The sequence below is a fragment of the Pecten maximus genome, chromosome 12 (genome assembly GCF_902652985.1).
Source record: "Pecten maximus chromosome 12, xPecMax1.1, whole genome shotgun sequence".
Lineage (NCBI taxonomy): Eukaryota > Metazoa > Mollusca > Bivalvia > Pectinida > Pectinidae > Pecten > Pecten maximus.
Window position 1 is genome coordinate 6,690,969 of NC_047026.1, and position 24,006 is coordinate 6,714,974.

General features: G+C 39.7%; 1 protein-coding gene across 1 annotated transcript; it reads left to right on the forward strand.

The window, feature by feature from the left end:
• Positions 1-1,104: 1,104 nt before the first annotated feature.
• LOC117339903 (perlucin-like) lies at positions 1,105-22,610 on the forward strand. The gene is made up of 5 exons (XM_033901615.1): positions 1,105-1,402; positions 1,549-1,637; positions 13,087-13,180; positions 19,724-19,949; positions 21,846-22,610. Exons 1-5 carry the CDS (start codon positions 1,339-1,341, stop codon positions 21,877-21,879), a joined length of 507 nt encoding a protein of 168 aa, XP_033757506.1. The 5' UTR covers positions 1,105-1,338; the 3' UTR covers positions 21,880-22,610.
• Positions 22,611-24,006: the final 1,396 nt, after the last annotated feature.

Sequence of the window (24,006 nt, forward strand, 5' to 3'; positions counted from 1 at the left end):
ATTTGTAAGTATCTTAGTCTGAAAAATACTATCCTTTTTTGCCAGGTGCTACGTCCATATAGCCTCTCATATGGACAGCGTTCATATTTACATTGTATTTCTATTCTAGATGTTTTGAGTTTTGAGACATAGTACAGTATAGATATATCAATTCAAGAGTTGTTGGAGCGTTTGAATAGAACTCCGATTTTCTTAAACAATGTTTTGCGGCTCATTCTTGCCACTCAGAACTGATGCATTTAACATACTTTATGATTAAAAACTCTCAAATGATTTTTTTTTTTGTCTAGTATAAATAACTGCTACCGAACCATCTCCGTTAAATCTTATCCTGAAAAATAAACCTTCTATAAAATAAATGACCCTCCTTCACACAGAGGTGCTTCAGACCAATTGCTTAATGTCAACTGTCAACTACTGAGATGACCTGTAAAGGGATATTGTTAGATCTTGTATTGCAGTGTATCGTAGGGGAGCGGAAATTACAAGTCTAATTTTATTAGATTAGGTCTTGTCCTTCAGGCCCCTAGGTACCCACGTCCCCGGTTTATATCGGATTATATGAAATGGATTCCTTTTCTATTCATTCATGAATTTTACCCAAAGAGACTTAAGAACACAGATCATCTATACATAAATTATGGATGTGATTAGCTGTTGAGCGCGTGTAGTAACGAAAGTGTCCAATCTAATAAGAATTATATTGCAGTGTATCGTAGAGTATCGTAGATGAGTGGAAATTAAAATTACAATTTTTAATTTTAATTAGATTGGAAAGTGTCCGATTGAAATCTGACGGAAATCATACGTAATTATTTTTGTACCATTGATCACCCTCCGTAATTACGTGCAATTTTATATTAGATTTTACTAGCGGAAGTGAATTGTGTATGAAATGATAATTTGTGTCGACGTACACGTTTGTCAATGCCAATACTTTATCAGTACTTGTGTTATTGTGATAAGCAAAGAAATAATCTAAAAAAAAAAGGTTGTGAAAAAATAATTTCTTGACCGATTTTAAGGGTACTTCTAGCTTTTCGTTTGTCATTCTGTTTTCTCGCTAGGTTTATGTTTTTCATATCCTTTGATCTTAAATGTCTACGTTCCAATTTGTGTTTTATATTTTGTGTTTTCCAGGAAAGGAATAACTCCAGAAAATGTCTGGGCATGTTTTCCAGGTTTAAGACAACACGAAACATACATACAGATAATGGTTTGCCCAAGTTGTTCCAAATCTTATCTCTAATGTCAGAAATAACTCTGTCCCTATACACAACGCGATAACTCGGACAGCGGACCCTTATCTCCGGAATAATACAGAACTGCATATCCAAGATGGCTGCCATTGAGAAATATGACATCTTTTGTATGCTGTTGTTCCTGTTTGTAACCACACAAGGTACTGCTGAATGATTTTAATTTATACTTTAAGAGCATCTGTTCAGGCGACTTACCTCCCTTGCAACGTATGTCGGTTGCACGTCAAGCAAGTTACGCAATTGAAATCTTGGTCAGTAAGGTTAGTTTCTCAAATCAATGTTTCAGTGTCCGGAGATTGTCCGAGTGGCTTCCTGGTCCATGGAAATTCCTGCTACATGGACTTTAACATCCAGGCCACGTGGGCTGAGGCTTCGGTAGGTATACACGAGATCACGTGATCTTCATAACGCTCTTATTGTCTTAAAAATATTTTGAATGTTTTATTTAATCATGTTCATAAGTACCTGATGGTTTATTTTTCGTGAAAAGTCAGATAGGTTTTGGAGAATTATCAATTGATACTACCACGTGACAATGGTAGTGACAGTAGACAATAACCGGAAACTGATACATTTTTTGTAACAAGAATCACTACTTCCGGAACCACCTATGGTATAATTGGTACCACTTGTGGTGCTTGTGTATTTCTTTAAAACAGACAATTGCTTGTTCGCTGATTCATGCATTATCAGAGTATCTGAGTCGTTAGTAGGCGCAATGGGTAGTATACTCGCGGTCGGCTTTCACCTAGACAGCCGGGGTCCAATTTTCTGATCGAACGTGAAGAAGTATGGAATCACCTGCCGGATTGCGATGATTTCTCTGAGTGAAATTTGATTTCTTACACGAGTTCTTTCGAGTTACAGCCATATTATATATGTATATATATATATATATATTGTCAATCAGGTCATCTGACACGAAGGGTCAGGATGAACTACAGTCATCGTGTTTCATCCGTCGTCTTCCGTCACGTGCCGTGCCGTGCGCCATGCATAAGCTTTTCGCATTTCAAACTTTTTAACTTTCCTTGAAACTGAGACTCAGCTCTTCTTCGCTTTAAACTTCTTCTTCAGTTCCCCTGTACAATAGAGCTGAGTATTTTTAGGAATTTAAAGAAGCGGGACCAACAAAATGATATTTTTCGGCTTCGTAAACTCTTTAACACTGGTAGCCACGGTGGCCATTTTGTAACGTATTCACACGATCATGGTTTTCCTGAATAAAACGTATTTTTAACTTCTTCCAAAGTTCCACCTGTGGGATTCGGCTCTCGCTCTTGATCTTGAAATAGTCCTGACCAAGTGTTGTTCCTTTTGGGGCTGTCCGAAATCAAAGATGGCCGCCACGGTAGCCATGGCTAACAGTACAACTATACTCGATACTGAGTATGCATACTACAACAGTGCGTGTGTCTTTAGAGTCAGATGATCGTTAAGGCCATCGGGCCTCTTGTTATTTGCATTAATATTGATGAAGACGGTATTAGACGAAACAGCAATTCCTGAGAACTTACCATACAGCTGTGCCAATTATATAGAATTGAGAACACTTTACACACGTTATAAGAAGTAAAAGCACAAAAATTGCAAAAATATTGTAAGCATGCATAAACAGCAGGTCAGGAAACGAAAATGCACCTATTTTTGTAAACCGCCATGTTGATTATGAATACCACATCTTGTACATGTTATGCATTACGTCAAGGGCGTGCTGCGAAGGAATTCTGTCAATGACGGACTGTTTACTTCAGTGTTTCAGAGATAACAATTTATAGGTATTGTTGGAGTCATGTATGTAGACCAAAGTTTATCTTACCCTGGACAGGGATATCCGCAGTTTTACCAGGGTGAGATTTTCTTATCTCATCCTAGGGAAAAAAACTGCAACAATTGCATTTCGTCACGTCAACAATAACATGACGTCACGGCAACAGTACGATGACGTCACGTCGGCAATTCAATCACGTCACGTCAACATTTCCTTGCATTGATGTAAAGTTAATATTAGACACATAAGAGGGTAAACAGGGTGAGAGAAAAATAATCATTCACCCCCAAGGGGGTGAAAGATTCTATTAATCTATATTTGTGTGAAAACTATATTTCCGTATCTATTTTGTTATAGTTAAACAAAAACAAATTCCCTGGAATATACTTTAACATCTGTATAATCAAAGGAACAAAATGACTACACCCGTATTATTTACAGAAATAAAACGACTGTAAAGTACCTATAATGTCCATACTCCATCATCAAATATTATTTACTTTTTCACTTCGCTCCGCCTCAATGAACTTAGTAAACTCAGATTACTTCATTTCCCGTTGAAGATTTTGGGTCGCGTGCTTTTGTTCAGAGAGACGAATCACTTTCTTTTCTTGCCGGCGTGTGAATACATTCACTGAGTTTACAATGGCGATCGAGTTCTGTACCGCCTCAGACTTGAATGGACTTTCTTTTTGTGAACTGTGTTACATTGTTATAAACGTGTATATAAACAGTACCAGGCAACGTATACAAATTAGGGGCCGCGTTGGCCGAGTGGTTAAGGTGTCCCGACACTTTAACACTAGTCCTCCACCTGTGGGTTGCGAGTTCGAAACTTACGGGGGGCAGTTGCCAGGTACTGACCGTAGGCCGGTGGTTTTTCTCCGGGTACTCCGGCTTTCCTCCACCTCCAAACCTGGCACTTCCTTAAATGACCCTGGCTGTTAATAGGACGTTAAACAAAAACAAACCAAAACCAAACGGACATAAACACAAGTGGAAGAGCCGCTTTATGTGCACTTCATTTGCACGAGGTTCACTTCCCTTCAGCAGTCAATGCAAGCAACAAAACTGACAATCAATCCTTAAATGAATACACACAATCTATATCTCCAGCATGGCTTGTGAGGGTTATGTTAATCTTTGAATCAGAAGACGCTTACTCCACTGGAGCACATGGTTCCACCATCATTGCGTCTTTCCACGGGTTCCCATGTAATTCTACTTTTGTTTGTTTTTTGTTTTCATGGCACAAAGTTCCAGTGAGCTATGGTATGGTGCAGGAGTGGTCCTCCGTCTATTCGTTCGTCAAATTTAACTTCTTTCAGAAACCTAAACCTAACCAGGAACTTATATTTCTCTTGGCTAAGGGGACCGTGGTGGTCGAGTGGTTAAGGTGTCCCGACACTTTATCACTAGCTCTCCACCTCTGGGTTGCGAGTTCGAAACCTACGTGGGACAGTTGCCAGGTACTGACCGTAGGCCGGTGGTTTTTCTCCGGGTACTCCGGCTTTCCTCCACCTCCAAACCTGGCATGTCCTTAAATTACCCTGGCTGTTAATAGGACTTTAAAGGAAATAAACCAAACTAAACCAAAGTCTTGGCTAAGAGTTTCCTGGAGTAAAGTATGCATAAAATGTGTTCATACGCATGATCTCAACTTATTCTCAAGATCGCAAGGGTCTATTATGTCAAAAACGTCTTCTCGGGTTAAAGACGACCCGGAGTTAGCTTGTCCTCATATAATAGACCTAGACTTCTTTTTAAGGTAGCAGGGACCAAAAAGGTTAAGTTTTCTGTGAGAATTCCTGAAAGGCACAGGACACTCATATTTGGCCAAGCAGGTGCCTACTATAGAATGCGAGAAAATGTCCTTGTCCCAACGACCTTGGCCCGTTTTCGAAGTCACAAGGTGTAAAATGTATTTAAAAACTGTAGCATTGATTTTGTTAAGTATTCCATTCCCTTGCTATATAGGTTATTTATTGTTTATCAAAAACATCAAAGGAGGTAAGTTATGGTGTCGCAATGCTATTGATCTACAATATGATTCACCAATGCATCTGCAAAATAGTAGTTTTGCTATCATGCCTTTCTACCTGCATGTATGCAAGTGATTCAGGCCCTCTGGGCCTCTTGCTGGCCCTCGATTTTTAGAATTGAAGTAAGAATTACGCCTTCGTGCACATGTTGGTATTTCTCTGAATAATGTGTTTTAAATGTTAAACATTCCAATATTAGCTGATATCTAAGGGTTTTCATCCAGCACAAATTACTAACACAATACATTAAACCCATATTTTTTCCTCGCTCAACAAAACAAAGAAAAAAAAATACATAAATTTCTTTCGTGACTGTAAATCACTATCACGAAAAAGAAACAAAAGATCGAGAATTACATCACACTCACACAGTACAACAAAAAATGAACTGAAAACTGTCATTTAATCACGTGATACTACTTGATTAACAAAAATGATCAATTATTATTATTCTGGTAAGAATTGACTTTTTTCTGTATCACTTTAGCCAGTGTTACGATTCAGAGGAGACTACATTTATATTCTACCTGACCCACTGTAACAAATGTTACGAAGTGATGGCTATCAATCATACACTGACTAGCCTAATATAACACAGCCACCGTTTCGTACAAAGAGCAATTGTTGGCAGACGTTATGTCTCTGACTCAAACCAATTTAATGTAACATGGGAAGGTGAAAAATAAAATTTGATGCAAAATGTTGATGATCTCCTGAACTTAAACATACAAAAAGTCTGTGTGAAATAATAAAATGGGGCAAATGAATTAGAGAAGTTTTTTAATGTATTTTACCTGAATTGCATTTAAATTGCTTAGGTACGTAAACACTGCTGTGACCTAATTTCATTTCTTACTTGTATAATCCAGGCCTTTGTTAGTTCACAGCCTAGCATATACATTTGTGTTATGAAAATTGCAATATATATTCCATAACGTCTTTTTTCTGTAATATAAATGTCACAATGGAATTTCATTCAGCAGAATAACATTATGTACATTGTATAAGTGGCATTACCTACCATTACATACGCCCTACAGAGTTTAAACGCTGACGCTGTAGTTACTTATGTATGTAGTAAGCAGGTGCTACAGAGATATTAATGCATTCTTATACAAGGTTCTAAATTCAAAAACACTTAGATAAGAAATCATGAGTATGACATGTCAGAGAGAGCATGCGGAGTATGACATGTCTGAGTATGATAGTATAACATGTCAGAGAGAGTATGACATGTCAGAGAGAGTATGACATGTCAGAGAGAGTATGACATATCAGAGAGAGTATGACATACCAGAGAGAGTATGACATGTCAGAGAGAGTATGACATGTCAGAGAGAGTATGACATGTCAGAGAGAGTATGACATACCAGAGAGAGTATGACAATCCAGAGAGAGTATAACATGTCAGAGAGACTAATACATGGCAGAGATATTATGACATGTCAGAGAGTATATATGACATGTCAGAGAGAGAGTATGACATGTCAGAAAGAGTATGACATGTCAGAGAGAGTATGACATGTCAGAGAGAGTATGATATGTCAGAGAGAGTATGACATGTCAGAGAGTATGACATGTCAGAGAGAGTATGACATACCAGAGAGAGTATGAAATGTCAGAGAGAGTATAATATGTCAGAGAGAGTATGACATGTCAGAGAGAGTATGACATGTCAGAGAGAGTATGACATGTCAGAGAGAGTATAACATGTCAGAGAGTATAACATATTAGAGAGTATGACATGCCGGGGAGTAAGACATGTCAGAGATAGTATAACATGTCAGAGATAGTATAACATGTCAGAGAGAGAGTATGACATGCCAGAGAGAGTATGACAATCCAGAGAGAGTATAACATGTCAGAGAGAGTAAGACATGCCAGAGATATTATGACATGTCAGAGAGTGTATGACATGTCAGAGAGAGTATGACATGCCAGAGAGGGTATGACATGTCAGAGAGAGTATGACATGTCAGAGACAGTATGACATGTCAGAGCATGACATGTCAGAGAGTATGACATGTCAGAGAGAGTATGAAATGTCAGAGAGAGTATGACATGTCAGAGAGGGTATGACATGTCAGAGAGTATGACATGTCAGAGACAGTATGACATGTCAGAGCATGACATGTCAGAGAGTATGACATATTAGAGAGTATGACATGCCGGGGATTATGACATGTCAGAGATAGTATAACATGTCAGAGAGAGTATGATGTGTCAGAGAGAATATGACAATCCAGAGATATTACGACATGTCAGAGAGTGTATGACATGTCAGAGAGAGTATGACATGTCAGAGAGAGTATGAAATGTCAGAGAGAGTATGAAATGTCAGAGAGTATGACATATTAGAGAGTATGACATGCCGGGGAGTATGACATGTCAGAAATAGTATAACATGTCAGAGATAGTATAACATATCAGAGAGAGTATGACATGCCAGAGAGAGTATGACTTACCAGAGAGAGTATAACATGTCAGAGAGAGTATGACATGTCAGAGAGAGTATGACATGTCATAGAGAGTATGACATGCCAGAGAGAGTATAACATGCCAGAGAGAGTATGACAATCCAGAGAGAGTATAACATGTCAGAGAGACTAATACATGCCAGAGATATTATGACATGTCAGAGAGTGTATGACATGTCAGAGACAGTATGACATGTCAGAGAGAGTATGAAATGTCAGAGAGAGTATGAAATGTCAGAGAGAGTATGACATGTCAGAGAGAGTATGACATGTCAGAGAGTATGACATGTCAGAGACAGTATGACATGTCAGAGCATGACATGTCAGAGAGTATGACATATTAGAGAGTATGACATGCCGGGGATTATGACATGTCAGAGATAGTATAACATGTCAGAGAGAGTATGATATGTCAGAGAGAATATGACAATCCAGAGATATTACGACATGTCAGAGAGTGTATGACATGTCAGAGAGAGTATGACATGTCAGAGAGAGTATGAAATGTCAGAGAGAGTATGAAATGTCAGAGAGTATGACATATTAGAGAGTATGACATGCCGGGGAGTATGACATGTCAGAGATAGTATAACATGTCAGAGAGAGTATAACATATCAGAGAGAGTATGACATGCCAGAGAGAGTATGACTTACCAGAGAGAGTATAACATGTCAGAGAGAGTATGACATGTCATAGAGAGTATGACATGCCAGAGAGAGTATAACATGCCAGAGAGAGTATGACAATCCAGAGAGAGTATAACATGTCAGAGAGACTAATACATGCCAGAGATATTATGACATGTCAGAGAGTGTATGACATGTCAGAGACAGTATGACATGTCAGAGAGAGTATGAAATGTCAGAGAGAGTATGAAATGTCAGAGAGAGTATGACATGTCAGAGAGAGTATAACATGTCAGAGAGAGTATGACATGTCAGAGAGTATGACATGTCAGAGACAGTATGACATGTCAGAGCATGACATGTCAGAGAGTATGACATATTAGAGAGTATGACATGCCGGGGATTATGACATGTCAGAGATAGTATAACATGTCAGAGAGAGTATGATATGTCAGAGAGAATATGACAATCCAGAGATATTACGACATGTCAGAGAGTGTATGACATGTCAGAGAGAGTATGACATGTCAGAGAGAGTATGAAATGTCAGAGAGAGTATGAAATGTCAGAGAGTATGACATATTAGAGAGTATGACATGCCGGGGAGTATGACATGTCAGAGATAGTATAACATGTCAGAGATAGTATAACATATCAGAGAGAGTATGACATGCCAGAGAGAGTATGACTTACCAGAGAGAGTATAACATGTCAGAGAGAGTATGACATGTCATAGAGAGTATGACATGCCAGAGAGAGTATAACATGCCAGAGAGAGTATGACAATCCAGAGAGAGTATAACATGTCAGAGAGACTAATACATGCCAGAGATATTATGACATGTCAGAGAGTGTATGACATGTCAGAGACAGTATGACATGTCAGAGAGAGTATGAAATGTCAGAGAGAGTATGACATGTCAGAGAGAGAGTATGACATGTCAGAGAGTATGACATGTCAGAGAGAGTATGACATACCAGAGAGAGTATGACATACCAGAGAGAGTATGACATGTCAGAGAGTATAACATATTAGAGAGTATGACATGTCAGAGAGTATAACATATTAGAGAGTATGACATGTCAGAGATAGTATAACATATTAGAGAGTATGACATGCCGGGGAGTAAGACATGTCAGAGATAGTATAACATGTCAGAGATAGTATAACATGTCAGAGAGAGAGTATGACATGCCAGAGAGAGTATGACAATCCAGAGAGAGTATAACATGTCAGAGAGAGTAAGACATGCCAGAGATATTATGACATGTCAGAGAGGGTATGACATGTCAGAGAGAGTATGACATGCCAGAGAGGGTATGACATGTCAGAGAGAGTATGACATGTCAGAGACAGTATGACATGTCAGAGCATGACATGTCAGAGAGTATGACATGTCAGAGAGAGTATGAAATATCAGAGAGAGTATGACATGTCAGAGAGGGTATGACATGTCAGAGAGTATGACATGTCAGAGACAGTATGACATGTCAGAGCATGACATGTCAGAGAGTATGACATATTAGAGAGTATGACATGCCGGGGATTATGACATGTCAGAGATAGTATAACATGTCAGAGAGAGTATGATATGTCAGAGAGAATATGACAATCCAGAGATATTACGACATGTCAGAGAGTGTATGACATGTCAGAGAGAGTATGACATGTCAGAGAGAGTATGAAATGTCAGAGAGAGTATGAAATGTCAGAGAGTATGACATATTAGAGAGTATGACATGCCGGGGAGTATGACATGTCAGAGATAGTATAACATGTCAGAGATAGTATAACATATCAGAGAGTGTATGACATGCCAGAGAGAGTATGACTTACCAGAGAGAGTATAACATGTCAGAGAGAGTATGACATGTCAGAGAGAGTATGACATGTCAGAGAGAGTATGACATGTCAGAAAGGGTATGACATGTCAGAGAGAGTATGACATGTCAGAAAGAGTATGACATGTCACAGAGAGTATGACATGTCAGAGAGAGCATGACATGTCAAACAGAGTATAACATGTCAGTGGGAGTATGACATGTCAGAGAGAGTATGACATGTCAGAGAAAGTATGACATGTCAGAGAGAGTATGACATGTCAGAGCGAGTATGACATGTCAGAGAGAATATGACATGTCAGAGAGGGTATGACATGTCAGAGAGGGTATGACATGCCAGAGAGAGTAAGACATGCCAGAGATATTATGACATGTCAGAGAGTGTATGACATGTCAGAGAGAGTATGACATGCCAGAGAGGGTATGACATGTCAGAGAGAGTATGACATGTCAGAGACAGTATGACATGTCAGAGCATGACATGTCAGAGAGTATGACATGTCAGAGAGAGAGTATGACATGTCAGAGAGTATGACATGTCAGAGAGAGTATGACATACCAGAGAGAGTATGACATACCAGAGAGAGTATGACATGTCAGAGAGTATAACATATTAGAGAGTATGACATGTCAGAGAGTATAACATATTAGAGAGTATGACATGTCAGAGATAGTATAACATATTAGAGAGTATGACATGCCGGGGAGTAAGACATGTCAGAGATAGTATAACATGTCAGAGATAGTATAACATGTCAGAGAGAGAGTATGACATGCCAGAGAGAGTATGACAATCCAGAGAGAGTATAACATGTCAGAGAGAGTAAGACATGCCAGAGATATTATGACATGTCAGAGAGTGTATGACATGTCAGAGAGAGTATGACATGCCAGAGAGGGTATGACATGTCAGAGAGAGTATGACATGTCAGAGACAGTATGACATGTCAGAGCATGACATGTCAGAGAGTATGACATGTCAGAGAGAGTATGAAATGTCAGAGAGAGTATGACATGTCAGAGAGTATGACATGTCAGAGACAGTATGACATGTCAGAGCATGACATGTCAGAGAGTATGACATATTAGAGAGTATGACATGCCGGAGATTATGACATGTCAGAGATAGTATAACATGTCAGAGAGAGTATGATATGTCAGAGAGAATATGACAATCCAGAGATATTACGACATGTCAGAGAGTGTATGACATGTCAGAGAGAGTATGACATGTCAGAGAGAGTATGAAATGTCAGAGAGAGTATGAAATGTCAGAGAGTATGACATATTAGAGAGTATGACATATTAGAGAGTATGACATGCCGGGGAGTATGACATGTCAGAGATAGTATAACATGTCAGAGATAGTATAACATATCAGAGAGAGTATGACATGCCAGAGAGAGTATGACTTACCAGAGAGAGTATAACTTACCAGAGAGAGTATAACATGTCAGAGAGAGTATGACATGTCAGAGAGAGTATGACATGTCAGAGAGAGTATGACATGTCAGAAAGGGTATGACATGTCAGAGAGAGTATGACATGTCAGAGAGGGTATGACATGTCAGAAAGAGTATGACATGTCACAGAGAGTATGACATGTCAGAGAGAGCATGACATGTCAAACAGAGTATAACATGTCAGAGAGAGTATGACATGTCAGAGAGAGTATGACATGTCAGAGAGAGTATGACATGTCAGAGAGGGTATGACATGTCAGAGAGAGTATGACATGTCAGAGAGAGTATGACATGTCAGAGAGGGTATGACATGTCAGAGAGGATATATGTCAGAGTATGACATGTCAGAGAGAGTTTGACATGTCAGAGAGAGCATGAAATGTCAGAGAGAGTATAACATATCAGAGAGTATGACATGTCAGAGAGAGTATGACATGTCAGAGAGCGTATGACATACCAGAGAGAGTATGACATGTCAGAGAGAGTATGATATGTCAGAGAGTATAATATGTCAGAGAGAGTATAATATGTCATAGAGGGTATGACATGTCAGAGAGAGTATGACATGTCTGAGAGTGTATGACATGCCAGAGGGAATATGACATGTCAGAGAGAGTATGACATGTCAGAGAGAGTATGTCAGAGAGAGTATGACATGTCAGAGAGAATATGACATGTCAGAGAGAGTATGACATGCCAGAGAGAGTATGACCTGCCAGACAGTTTAAGCCAAAGCAAACAATGATGAAGACGCCAAACAATTAATTTTCTCCACGTGATTCCATGTTCTTTCCCAAGCCGCTGTAAGAGAAAAACCGTATCTCTTTCTCGTTTTTCTGTTCGCAAGCTTGTGTCTTAAATCAATCCTTATTACCAGTACCACCGACAGTACCACAGCAGAAGTATGGTTAGACCATCTGTAGAGTACATCAGTTTGGGACCCACACACAAAAGCCGATAAAAGTCAACATCTCAACAATATGGAAATGATGCAACGTCGCGCAACAGCCAAGTGTGTCACCAACCGATAAAGAAACACAAAGTGTTAGCGACATTATTAAACATCTGCTCTGGCAGGGATATGAAAACAAGAGGAAAGATATGTGGCAATCAAAATCATAGGCAACAAATAATCTATCAGGAAATATCTCCTCATCCCACCGTCCTGTCATACAAGACGCGTCAGTATACATATCACGCCCACTCTAGAATAACTTGTAGAATCATTTATTCTCAAGAACAATATCTTATTGTCCTCCTCCTCCTCCTCCTCCTCCTCCTCCTCCTCCTGATATTTCTTCATCACATCAACTTTACCTCTTCCTATCTATCACTCTCTCAACAAGACATGAAGGTGATCTTTATTATATAGATTTAGATGGATTTTCCATCAATACTCAAAAGTATCGCGTAAATTTCCACGTTTACAGTAGGATTACGATTTTGTGTATACAATTGCATGTCGGGGTTATTCTATTTTGTTCATGTTAAACTCTCGTTTTATTAACTTTGGGTTAAATTCAGATTTCATTGACATGGGTTTTTTTCTGTCATTTTTTTTTTAATTGTTATCATCATAATAGAACTTTTTTTTCCCTGTAGATGATTTGTAACGTTTATGGAGGAAACTTAGCAGAGATCGGAGATGAACACGAGCAACACTTTATAGCAGGCTACATCTCCAGGAAGACATCTAGTAAGGACTTACTCTACCTAGGGAAACCCAGTGATATACCCTCGTAATGTCCATCAGTTTTCCTGCATGTTCTAACAATTTTTTTTCTTCATCATCCGTCTTGATTTCACACCTTTGGCCTCATGCCGTACGCTGCCGATTATCTTGTATCTATTACTATTTTCATATTCATTTATTTTTATGTATTTATTTATTTTTTAATTTTTTTTTTTTTTTTTTTTTTTCAATATGTTGTTTTTTGCTGCAAAGATATGTAATGAGGATAATTTTTTTTTCGGATGTTCTTAGTAGCCTCAAATTTTCAGTATTCAGCATAAACCGTATCTATTGCTGTTTTCACGTGTTTTAACGTTCGGTTGCCTAGTACAAATATTCGCAGATGGAATTTTTTTTTTTTTTTTTTTTTTTTAACCTTTTGGTATAAAGCAGATGTAATTACCGATTTCAAACCAAGTGTGGACTTTTCGTAGTCTATACATGATTTATACTTCTCGATATTTTGTTAGGATACAGAAGTAGAAATTCTTTGAGTGTCTGTGGTTCTCCTGCCGTCTCCTCATACTCCACTGTCACTGCAGCCCTTTATCACAACCGGAAGTCGTCCATGTAATTGCAAGATGATCTAAATAACGAAATGTTCACGGGTCGTATTTGTGCGATCAGTTGAAACGCAACCGTCTCAGTTCTACATTCCTGTATTATATATCAACCGAAAGGTTAAAGGTCATATACTAGTTTACTACTCCGTATTGAACAAAAACAATATACTACTGTCATGCAAATACATATTGTATATACTCTTCCATACTTCTATTTAAAACATATGAAGAGGCATATTTTTTCCTTTAACGACCAGGTGTGAAAAATTATATTTCCCCTCAAGCATCTTATGAATAAACACTTTATATTAATAGTCGCCATTGATATCACGGGATGTGTAAGCTGAGGCAGGTTTTAGAAAAGTTGACATGCAAAAAAGGCATAATTTATAAATTAAGTTTGTCTGTTTCTTTAGCTTGCGTTAGTCTACCGCACATAATGCTGGGATTTCGTATCATACTCGATCGGTCTAAAGAGATAATTTTAATAGACTCGTTACTGTTTCCGAGGTTCTTTTGAAAATGTGCCAAAATCATTTAACATCTGACACTTGCATAACTAGTCAAATTCATGATTTGCACGGAAATGTTTCTCAATGACAAATTCTTTCCATTTCTGTGCGTTTTTTTTCTTTGGACTATTCGAATTACGTATTATACCTGATATCTACACGATCTCGGCTTTATTTAAAGTAAAGAAGACACTGTCTCTCTCAATTAAATTTTGATTCAATTTTGTCTTATCAAGGACAATTTTAATTCGTAGCGTTGAGGTCATTAGATATTTTGATTTAGCTTTGGCATTCTTTGTAAATACAGGCTTTTAGAATGTATGTACTAGACGCCTCTATCCTGACGTAATCTATCGGGAACGATCAGAGATGTGTACTTCATATCAACGTGACAAAACAGCATTTTGTTTATGAAAATAACTTATCCGGGTACCTTAGACACTCGTTGTTTATCTAACGATGGCACAAACATGCCTAGTTATGTCAGCGAGTTATCTCCTTCATTTAAAATTGCATTACCTTTTCCTTCATCTTTCGAATATATCATCTGTGATTGTATGTTTTTTAAAATTCGTCCCTCATAACACGGCGTCTCATTGTGTCTCTTCGTTAACGTCCCTCAATGCGTCCCCTTGTTATCGTCCCTCATTGTGTCTCCTTGTTATCGTCCCTCATTGTGTCTCCTTGTTAACGTCTCTCATTGTTCCCTGGTTAACGTCCCTCAATGCGTCCCCTTGTTATCGTCCCTCATTGTGTCTCCTTGTTAACGTCCCTCAGTGTGTCTCTTTAGTAACGTCCCTCATTGCGTCCCCTTGTTAACGTCCCTCAGAGTGTCCCCTTGTTAACGTGCCTCATTGTGTCTTCTTGTTAACGTCCCTCATTGTGTCTCCTTGTTAACACCCCTCATTGTGTCTCCTTGTTAACACCCCTCATTGTGTCCCCTTCTTAACGTCCCTCATTGTGTCTCCTTGTTTACGTCCATCATTGTGTCTCCTTGTTAACGTCCCTTATTGTGTCCCCTTGTTAACGTCCCTTATTGTGTCCCCTTGTTAACGTCCCTAATTGTGTCTCCTTGTTTACGTCCCTCATTGTTCCCCTTGTTAACGTCCCTCATTGTGTCTCCTTGTTAACGTCCCTCATTGTGTCTCCTTGTTAACGTCCCTCATTGTGTCTCCTTGTTAACACCCCTCATTGTGTCTCCTTGTTAACGTCCCTCATTGTGTCCCCTTGTTAACGTCCCTCATTGTGTCTCTTTGTTAACGTCTCTCATTGTGTCTCCTTGTTAACGTCCCTCATTATGTCCCCTTGTTAACGTCCCTCATTGTGTCTCTTTGTTAACGTCCCTCATTGTGTCTCTTTGTTAACGTCTCTCATTGTGTCTCTTTGTTAACGTCCCTCATTGTGTCTCCTTGTTAACACCCCTCATTGTGTCCCCTTCTTAACGTCCCTCATTGTGTCTCCTTGTTAACACCCCTCATTGTGTCTCCTTGTTAACGTCCCTCATTGTGTCTCCTTGTTAACGTCCCTCATTGTGTCCCCTTGTTAACGTCCCTCATTGTGTCCCCTTGTTACCGTCCCTCATTGTGTCCCCTTGTTAACGTCCCTCATTGTGTCTCCTTGTTAACGTCCCTCATTGTTCCCCTTGTTAACGTCCCTCATTGTGTCTCCTTGTTAACGTCCCTCATTGTGTCTCCTTGTTAACGTTCCTCATTGTGTCTCTTTGTTAACGTCCCTCATTGTGTCTCCTTGTTAACGTCCCTCATTGTGTCTCCTTGTTAACGTCCCTCATTGCGTCTCCTTGTTAACGTTCCTCATTGTGTCTCCTTGTTAACACCCCTCATTGTGTCCCCTTCTTAACGTCCCTCATTGTGTCTCCTTGTTTACGTCCATCATTGTGTCTCCTTGTTAACGTCCCTTATTGTGTCCCCTTGTCAACGTCCCTAATTGTGTCTCCTTGTTTACGTCCCTCATTGTTCCCCTTGTTAACGTCCCTCATTTTGTCTACTTGTTAACGTCTCTCATTGTGTCTCCTTGTTAACGTCCCTCATTGTGTCTCCTTGTTAACGTCCCTCATTGTGTATCCTTGTTAACGTCCCTCATTGTTTCACCTTGTTAACGTCCCTCATTGTGTCCCCATGTTAACGTCTCTCATTGTGTCCCCTTGTTACCGTCCCTCATTGTGTCCCCTTGTTAACATCCCTAATTGTGTCTCCTTGTTAACGTCCCTCATTGTTTCCTTTTTAGCGTCCCTCATTGTGTCTCCTTGTTAACGTCTCTCATTGTGTCTCCTTGTTCACGTCCCTCATTGTGTCTCCTTGTTAACGTCTCTCATTGTGTCACCTTGTTAACCTCCCTAATTGTGTCCCCTTGTTCACGTCCCTCATTGTGTCTCCTTGTTCACGTCCCTCATTGTGTCTCTTTGTTAACGTCCCTCATTGTTCCCCTTGTTAACGTCCCTCATTGTGTCTCCTTGTTCACGTCCCTCATTGTGTCTCCTTGTTAACGTCCCTCATTGTGTCTCCTTGTTAACGTCCCTCATTGTGTCTCCTTGTTCACGTCCCTCATTGTGTCTCTTTTTTAACGTCCCTCATTGTGTCTCCTTGTTAACGTCTCTCATTGTGTCTCCTTGTTAACGTCTCTCATTGTGTCTCCTTGTTCACGTCCCTCATTGTGTCTCTTTTTTAACGTCCCTCATTGTGTCACCTTGTTAACCTCCCTAATTGTGTCCCCTTGTTAACGTCCCTAATTGTGTCTCCTTGTTAACGTCCCTAATTGTGTCTCCTTGTTAACGTCCCTTATTGTGTCCCCTTGTTAACGTCCCTAATTGTGTCTCCTTGTTTACGTCCCTCATTGTTCCCCTTGTTAACGTCCCTCATTGTGTCTCCTTGTTAACGTCTCATTGTGTCTCCTTGTTAACGTCCCTCATTGTGTCTCCTTGTTAACGTCTCTCATGTTTCCTTGTTAACGTCCCTCATTGTGTATCCTTGTTAACGTCCCTCATTGTTTCACCTTGTTAACGTCCCTCATTGTGTCCCCATGTTAACGTCCCTCATTGTGTCCCCTTGTTACCGTCCCCCATTGTGTCCCCTTGTTAACATCCCTAATTGTGTCTCCTTGTTAACGTCCCTCATTGTTTCCTTTTTAGCGTCCCTCATTGTGTCTCCTTGTTAACGTCCCTCATTGTGTCTCTTTGTTAACGTCCCTCATTGTGTCTCCTTGTTAACGTCCCTCATTGTGTCTCCTTGTTAACGTCCCTCATTGTGTCTCCTTGTTAACGTCCCTCATTGTGTCCCCTTGTTAGCGTCCCTCATTGTGTCTCCTTGTTAACGTCTCTCATTGTGTCTCCTTGTTAACGTCCCTCATTGTGTCTCCTTGTTAACGTCTCTCATTGTGTCTCCTTGTTAACGTCCCTCATTGTGTCTCCTTGTTCACGTCCCTCATTGTGTCTCTTTTTTAACGTCCCTCATTTTGTCACCTTGTTAACCTCCCTAATTGTGTCCCAATGTTAACGTCCCTCATTGTGTCCCAATGTTAACGTCCCTCATTGTGTCCCCATGTTAACGTCCCTCATTGTGTCCCCATGTTAACGTCCCTCATTGAGTCTCCTTGTTTACGTCCCTCATTGTGTCCCAATGTTAACGTCCCTCATTGTGTCCCCTTGTTAGCCTCCCTAATTGTGTCCCCATGTTAACGTCCCTCATTGTGTCCCCATGTTAACGTCCCTCATTGTGTCTCCTTGTTTACGTCCCTCATTGTGTCCCCTTGTTAACGTCCCTCATTGTGTCCCATTGTTAACCTCCCTAATTGTGTCCCCATGTTAACGTCCCTCATTGTGTCCCCATGTTAACCTCCCTAATTGTGTCCCAATGTTAACGTCCCTCATTGTGTCCCCTTGTTAACCTCCCTAATTGTGTCCCAATGTTAACGTCCCTCATTGTGTCCCCTTGTTAACCTCCCTAATTGTGTCCCAATGTTAACGTCCCTCATTGTGTCCCCTTGTTAACCTCCCTAATTGTGTCCCCATGTTAACGTCCCTCATTGTGTCTCCTTGTTAACGTCCCTCATTGTGTCTCCTTGTTAACGTCCCTCATTGTGTCGCCTTGTTATCGTCCCTCATTGTGTCGCCTTGTTAACGTCCCTCATTGTGTCTCCTTGTTAACGTCCCTCATTGTGTCTCCTTGTTAACGTCCCTCATTGTGTCTCCTTGTTAACGTCCCTCATTGTGTCTCCTTGTTAACGTCCCTCATTGTGTCTCCTTGTTTACGTCCCTCATTGTTCCCCTTGTTAACGTCCCTCATTGTGTCTACTTGTTAACGTCTCTCATTGTGTCTCCTTGTTAACGTCCCTCATTGTGTCTCCTTGTTAACGTCCCTCATTGTGTATCCTTGTTAACGTCCCTCATTGTGTCCCCATGTTAACGTCCCTCATTGTGTCCCCTTGTTAACGTCCCTCATTGTGTCGCCTTGTTAACGTCCCTCATTGTGTCCCCTTGTTAATGTCCCTCATTGTGTCTCCTTGTTAACGTCCCTCATTGTGTCTCCTTGTTAACGTCCCTCATTGTGTCTCCTAGTTAACGTCCCTCATTGTGTCCCCTTGTTAACGTCCCTCATTGTGTCCCCTTGTTAACGTCCCTTATTGTGTCTCCTTGTTAACGTCCCTCATTGTTTCTCCTTGTTAACGTCCCTCATTGTGTCTCCTTGTTAACGTCCCTAATTGTGTCTCCTTGTTAACGTCACTCATTGTGTGTCCTTGTTAACGTTCCTCATTGTGTCCCCTTGTTAACGTCACTCATTGTGTCTCTTTGTTAACGTTCCTCATTGTGTCTACTTGTTAACGTCCCTCATTGTGTATCCTTGTTAACGTCACTCATTGTGTCTCCTTGTTAACGTCCCACATTGTGTCTCTTTGTTAACGTCACTCATTGTGTCTCCTTGTTAACGTCACTCATTGTGTCTCTTTGTTAACGTTCCTCATTGTGTCTACTTGTTAACGTCCCTCATTGTGTATCCTTGTTAACGTCACTCATTGTGTATCCTCGTTAACGTCCCTAATTGTGTGTCCTTGTTACCGTCCTCATTGTGTCCCCTTGTTAACGTCCCTCATTGTGTCTCTTTGTTAACGTCCCTCATTGTGTCTCCTTGGTAACCTCCCTCATTGTGTCTCCTTGTCAACGTCCCACATTGTGTCTCCTTGTTAACGTCCCACATTGTGTCTCCTTGTTAAGGTCAATAAGTGTGTCTCCTTGTTAACACCCCTCATTGTGTCCCCTGGTTGTGTCTCCTCGTTAACACCTCCACTTGTGTCCCCTTTATCAGTGCCTTGCAATATGTTCCCTTTTATTACACAATTCATACAGAATATATAAAGTTGTCTTTTGTTCGCCTAATGTTACAACACAAACTGACGTTTCATTCGTTTCTTTTAAATCCTAGGTTCATACAAGCCCGGTATTTTTTGGCTTGGAGGGTCTGACCTCCTCACTGAAGGGGAATGGATATGGTCGAGTGACAACTCCTATCTGACCTATAAAAACTTCGCCCCGGGGGAACCTAACAATGCTAACGGAGGGGAACATTGTCTGGAGTTCGATTTCTCCGGAAATTTCCAATGGAACGACAATAACTGTGAGAATCGCTACAACTTCGTCTGCGAAGTACCGTAAGTAATGTTAGATAGTTTTGGAACGTCTCTTTAACCGCTAGTCCCTTCACAAACATTTCAGCGCAAGGTCGGATACATAATTCTGGTGTATTTCATGATAGATTCAAACAAGTTAAAGGGGGAAGGGGGGGGGGGGGGGGTGCGCCCCCCACCCCCACCCCCTTAAAATCCGCCAGTGAAGCGGGCTCATTTTTCGCTAGACTTATAATCATTAAAAGAATGTTAACGAAATATTGACACTACCTTCTAAATCAAACTATGACAAGTTATTTTCATTTGTTGGTAAATGATAAGTCGATTAGAATATTGAAACTAATACAGTTTCATAAAATATGCCAGCTTTTCTAAAATGTCACTTCTTGAAATTTCAAATATCTACAAAAAATGCGCGATATTTATTCGTCATGAAATCATGCGAAATATCCTTTTGATTTAGAGAGGTCTCAAATAAAATGACATTAATTAACAAAACATTGATTTAACTAAATTCCAAATATATATTTCGTCGTTAATATGTCTAGTAACTTCATAGGGGTTGTATAAGTACACGTCACGTGGGGAAAAAAATAAGGACTCGTCTGTGGACTTTCCCTTTAATCTGAATCATCAAAAGCATTATAGAGAGAGGTCCCTGTCATATGTTTTAACCGATTTCTATTCCCGTCCCGGATTGACGTGGAAGATTGTCAGTTCATTGTAGAAGTTTTTAAAGTCTATTTCCGTTTCTGTTTTAAATCAAGATGACCTTCCCGTCATACAATTCTACATTTCTGTCTTCGGGGTATTTCGCCTCCACACATCAACCTTTTTTAACGTGAATAATATTGACTTAGTTTTATGTTTCATGGGATAATTGTCAATACATTAAACTAAAGACATGAGCAATGCAGCGGTTTCCTTATACCGGAGTTTTGTCTTTCATGGAACTTACATGAAATAAAACATAGACGTCTTTCTCTGTTTTGTAAGCGTACAGATGAATTAGGATGTCACTACGAGGTCGTTATCACTAGGGGAGGGGTCGATTTGACTAATACTCTCCCTGAACCAGGGGCGTAGAATTGGCATGAGGTATGGGAAAGAGTTGTGGTCTGTCTGACAATAGAGGAAAGTAGGTCTGAACATTTAACGGAAGTTCTCACACTGTAGGTCTTTGCCAGTAATCCAATGCTTTGTAATTAGAGGGAGGGTGAGAGTAGAAATCAAGGACTGGCGATAACAATACAATTTAAGACACATCTCGGCCAAAAATGCAGGTGGTTTTACATTAAGTCGATGTTAATCTGCACCTTAACATTTCACAATATTACTTTTTAAGCAAATAATCACATTGTAGGTTTTTTTATTGTATTTAATTAAGGTTTTGCACACTAAAACACATTGTACCTTACGTTAATTATTGTACAGCGGAGTCTTTCACGACAGGGATATTTGATTTATTTTTGTTATTATGTTACTGTTGCATTATCAGTAAGCTTGATAATTAAGCTATAATTATTGTAGCTATAAGCTATAATTATTAAGCTATTAAGCTATTAAGCTATTAAGCTATAATTATTGTACAGCGGAGTCTTTCACGACAGGGATATTTGATTTATTTTTGTTATTATGTTACTGTTGCATTATCAGTAAGCTTTACTAACTTAATTTTCTTTGTAAACAAAATCTTAACATGCAGTCGAACCTCTGTACCTCGAACTGTGATAACTCGAAGACCTTGCTTAACTCAACGTAAACATTCAGTTCCGAATGAGTAGAATTTCTACCTCAATATACTTGGTTACTTCAATTACTCGGAACATCTTGACTTTTTTCCATGGCAACGAGATCACGAAGTTTGACTGTATTTGCACATGAATCATGAAACGTTTATCAAGCCTATTTTAATTTCAGGATGAAGATGTCTTCCGGTGGGATCATAGGATGAGAGGAACAATGGTATCGTCACGTGATAATAATAAACAATTACTAAGCTAAATACATATGTTTCTCATTTGATTTTTTAATTATACATTTTAAGCTGCTTTCTTTCACTTCCGTTTATTCCGTAACATACACGTCCGGATTTCACTTTCGACATTGTCTTGTTCCTTTGCCATTTCCATTGGCTATAAAAGATCTTCGATTGTGTATGATGTCACTTCCGGTTTCGTGTTGCGAATGTCTCTTCATGTTTTTTTATTGCAATTAACGTGTCTAACTATAGGCATGGTGTTTTATTTAGACGAAGAAAACTATTTTTCCTTCTATGTGATGTCACTTCCGGTGTTGTTGTCTTTCATTCGGTTTGGGGTCTGATGGTCTTGCATGGGTATGTGATGCATTGTTTTCACTCTGATATATCGTAACACTACTGAAAGTATTGCTTGATGTTCAAATAAGCATTCCAAGTTTATAATTGTTATCAGAGAATGGCTAGTGTGATGAAGAAGTGTATGTAAATGAAGTGATGTTGTAAACGTACCACATCATAATAAGCTGAATCTGCCAATGCTGGTAATTAACAAGGTTACAGCTACACATGGTAAAGATAGCGTGTTAATTTGACTTAATTGGAGAACGAAGCATCACAAATACGTGTATAGTGATAATTGTCGAGTGTTTGGTGGTATCTCTCAAAGAATCAGAATAAAGAGTGTATTGCCAGATAGAAACATGCCCGAGACAATTTGTTTTCTTTTTTACCTACCTCGAGAATAAAAAAAACGTGTGTGGCTTTTGATGCGTGTTGCTTTATCGTAGAAATCTTTTAATCTGAACTGGCGATAAAGTGAACGCCTGCAGAAAAAACTAATCCACATTCGGTGTTATCGTGGTCAGTGCGATAAGGAAGGCCATGGTCTTAATACAGCCATGAACACACTATCTCCAACCAGCAGAGGCCATGATAGGCTGCTGAGACGGACACAGGCGATAGTTTTTGGTTACTTCTTCATCAACCTTTCTTCCAAATCAGAGATATTTTGACATTTAAATACATCAATTGCGGCGACGGAAAAGCATTTTTCACTTAATTCGATAAAGGTCACGAGCGGTCGAATTATGCGTTCTTTTATCAGCAATTTTATTTTAATTGGCTGCTTTAGCAGGATAAACCTATGTAATACGTGACAGAGGTCTGATGAAATCATCATAAATATATACATATGTATTTGGAAAAGCAAAATAACTTCAAGGTTACTAAGGGCACGGCCTTTACGAATCCTGCCGATTGATGTTTCGGCGTAGCATTTCGGTAGCATTCATTAGAATTGACATATTTTCACGTAACAATGTAAACCTGACATAAACTCCCATTTACCTGGTATAGTAAACCCTATTCTATAAATTTACTTCCTCGAAATATTCCCTGGCTACCTGAGTCATCATTGATTAGGATGAGATACGTCCCCGAGTGGCTTGCCAACTCTCCATCAAGATTAGTACAGTCTTATTACCAGATAAGTATTTAATCATGAGATATTCTACAAAAATAGCAACCACGTGACAATCCAGAGCATCAAATATACAACCGTATTATTATAACCGCTATGATAGAGTAACACGCATTCTATATCCATCACAGGGGTTTCTTGTCCTGCTTCTAGTTTGGATGGCGGGGGCCGCGGTGGCCGAGTGGTTAAGGTGTCCCGACACTATATCACTAACCCTCCACCTCTGGGTTGCAAGTTCGAAGCATACGTGGGGTAGTTGCCAGGTACTGACCGTAGGCCGGTGGTTTTTCTCCGGGTACTCCGGCTTTCCTCCACCTCCAAAACCTGGCAAGTCCTTAAATGACCCTGGCTGTTAATAGGACGTTAAACAAAATAAACCAAACCAATTCTAGTTTGGATGAAGTGACGTCACGCCTCAAAGAAGCATCAAGTACATGGTCGTTTTTTGTTGTTTTTTTTTTTTTTTTTTTTGTCTGAACAGCGGAAAATGTCGACAATGAAACGAAACCGCAATAATTTAGACTAAAATCGATGAAAACGAGTGCAAAATACAAAATAGGAAATAAAATAGATTGGCGTGGAAACCATTGATAAAGTACAAGGAAATAAGACCATGTGTT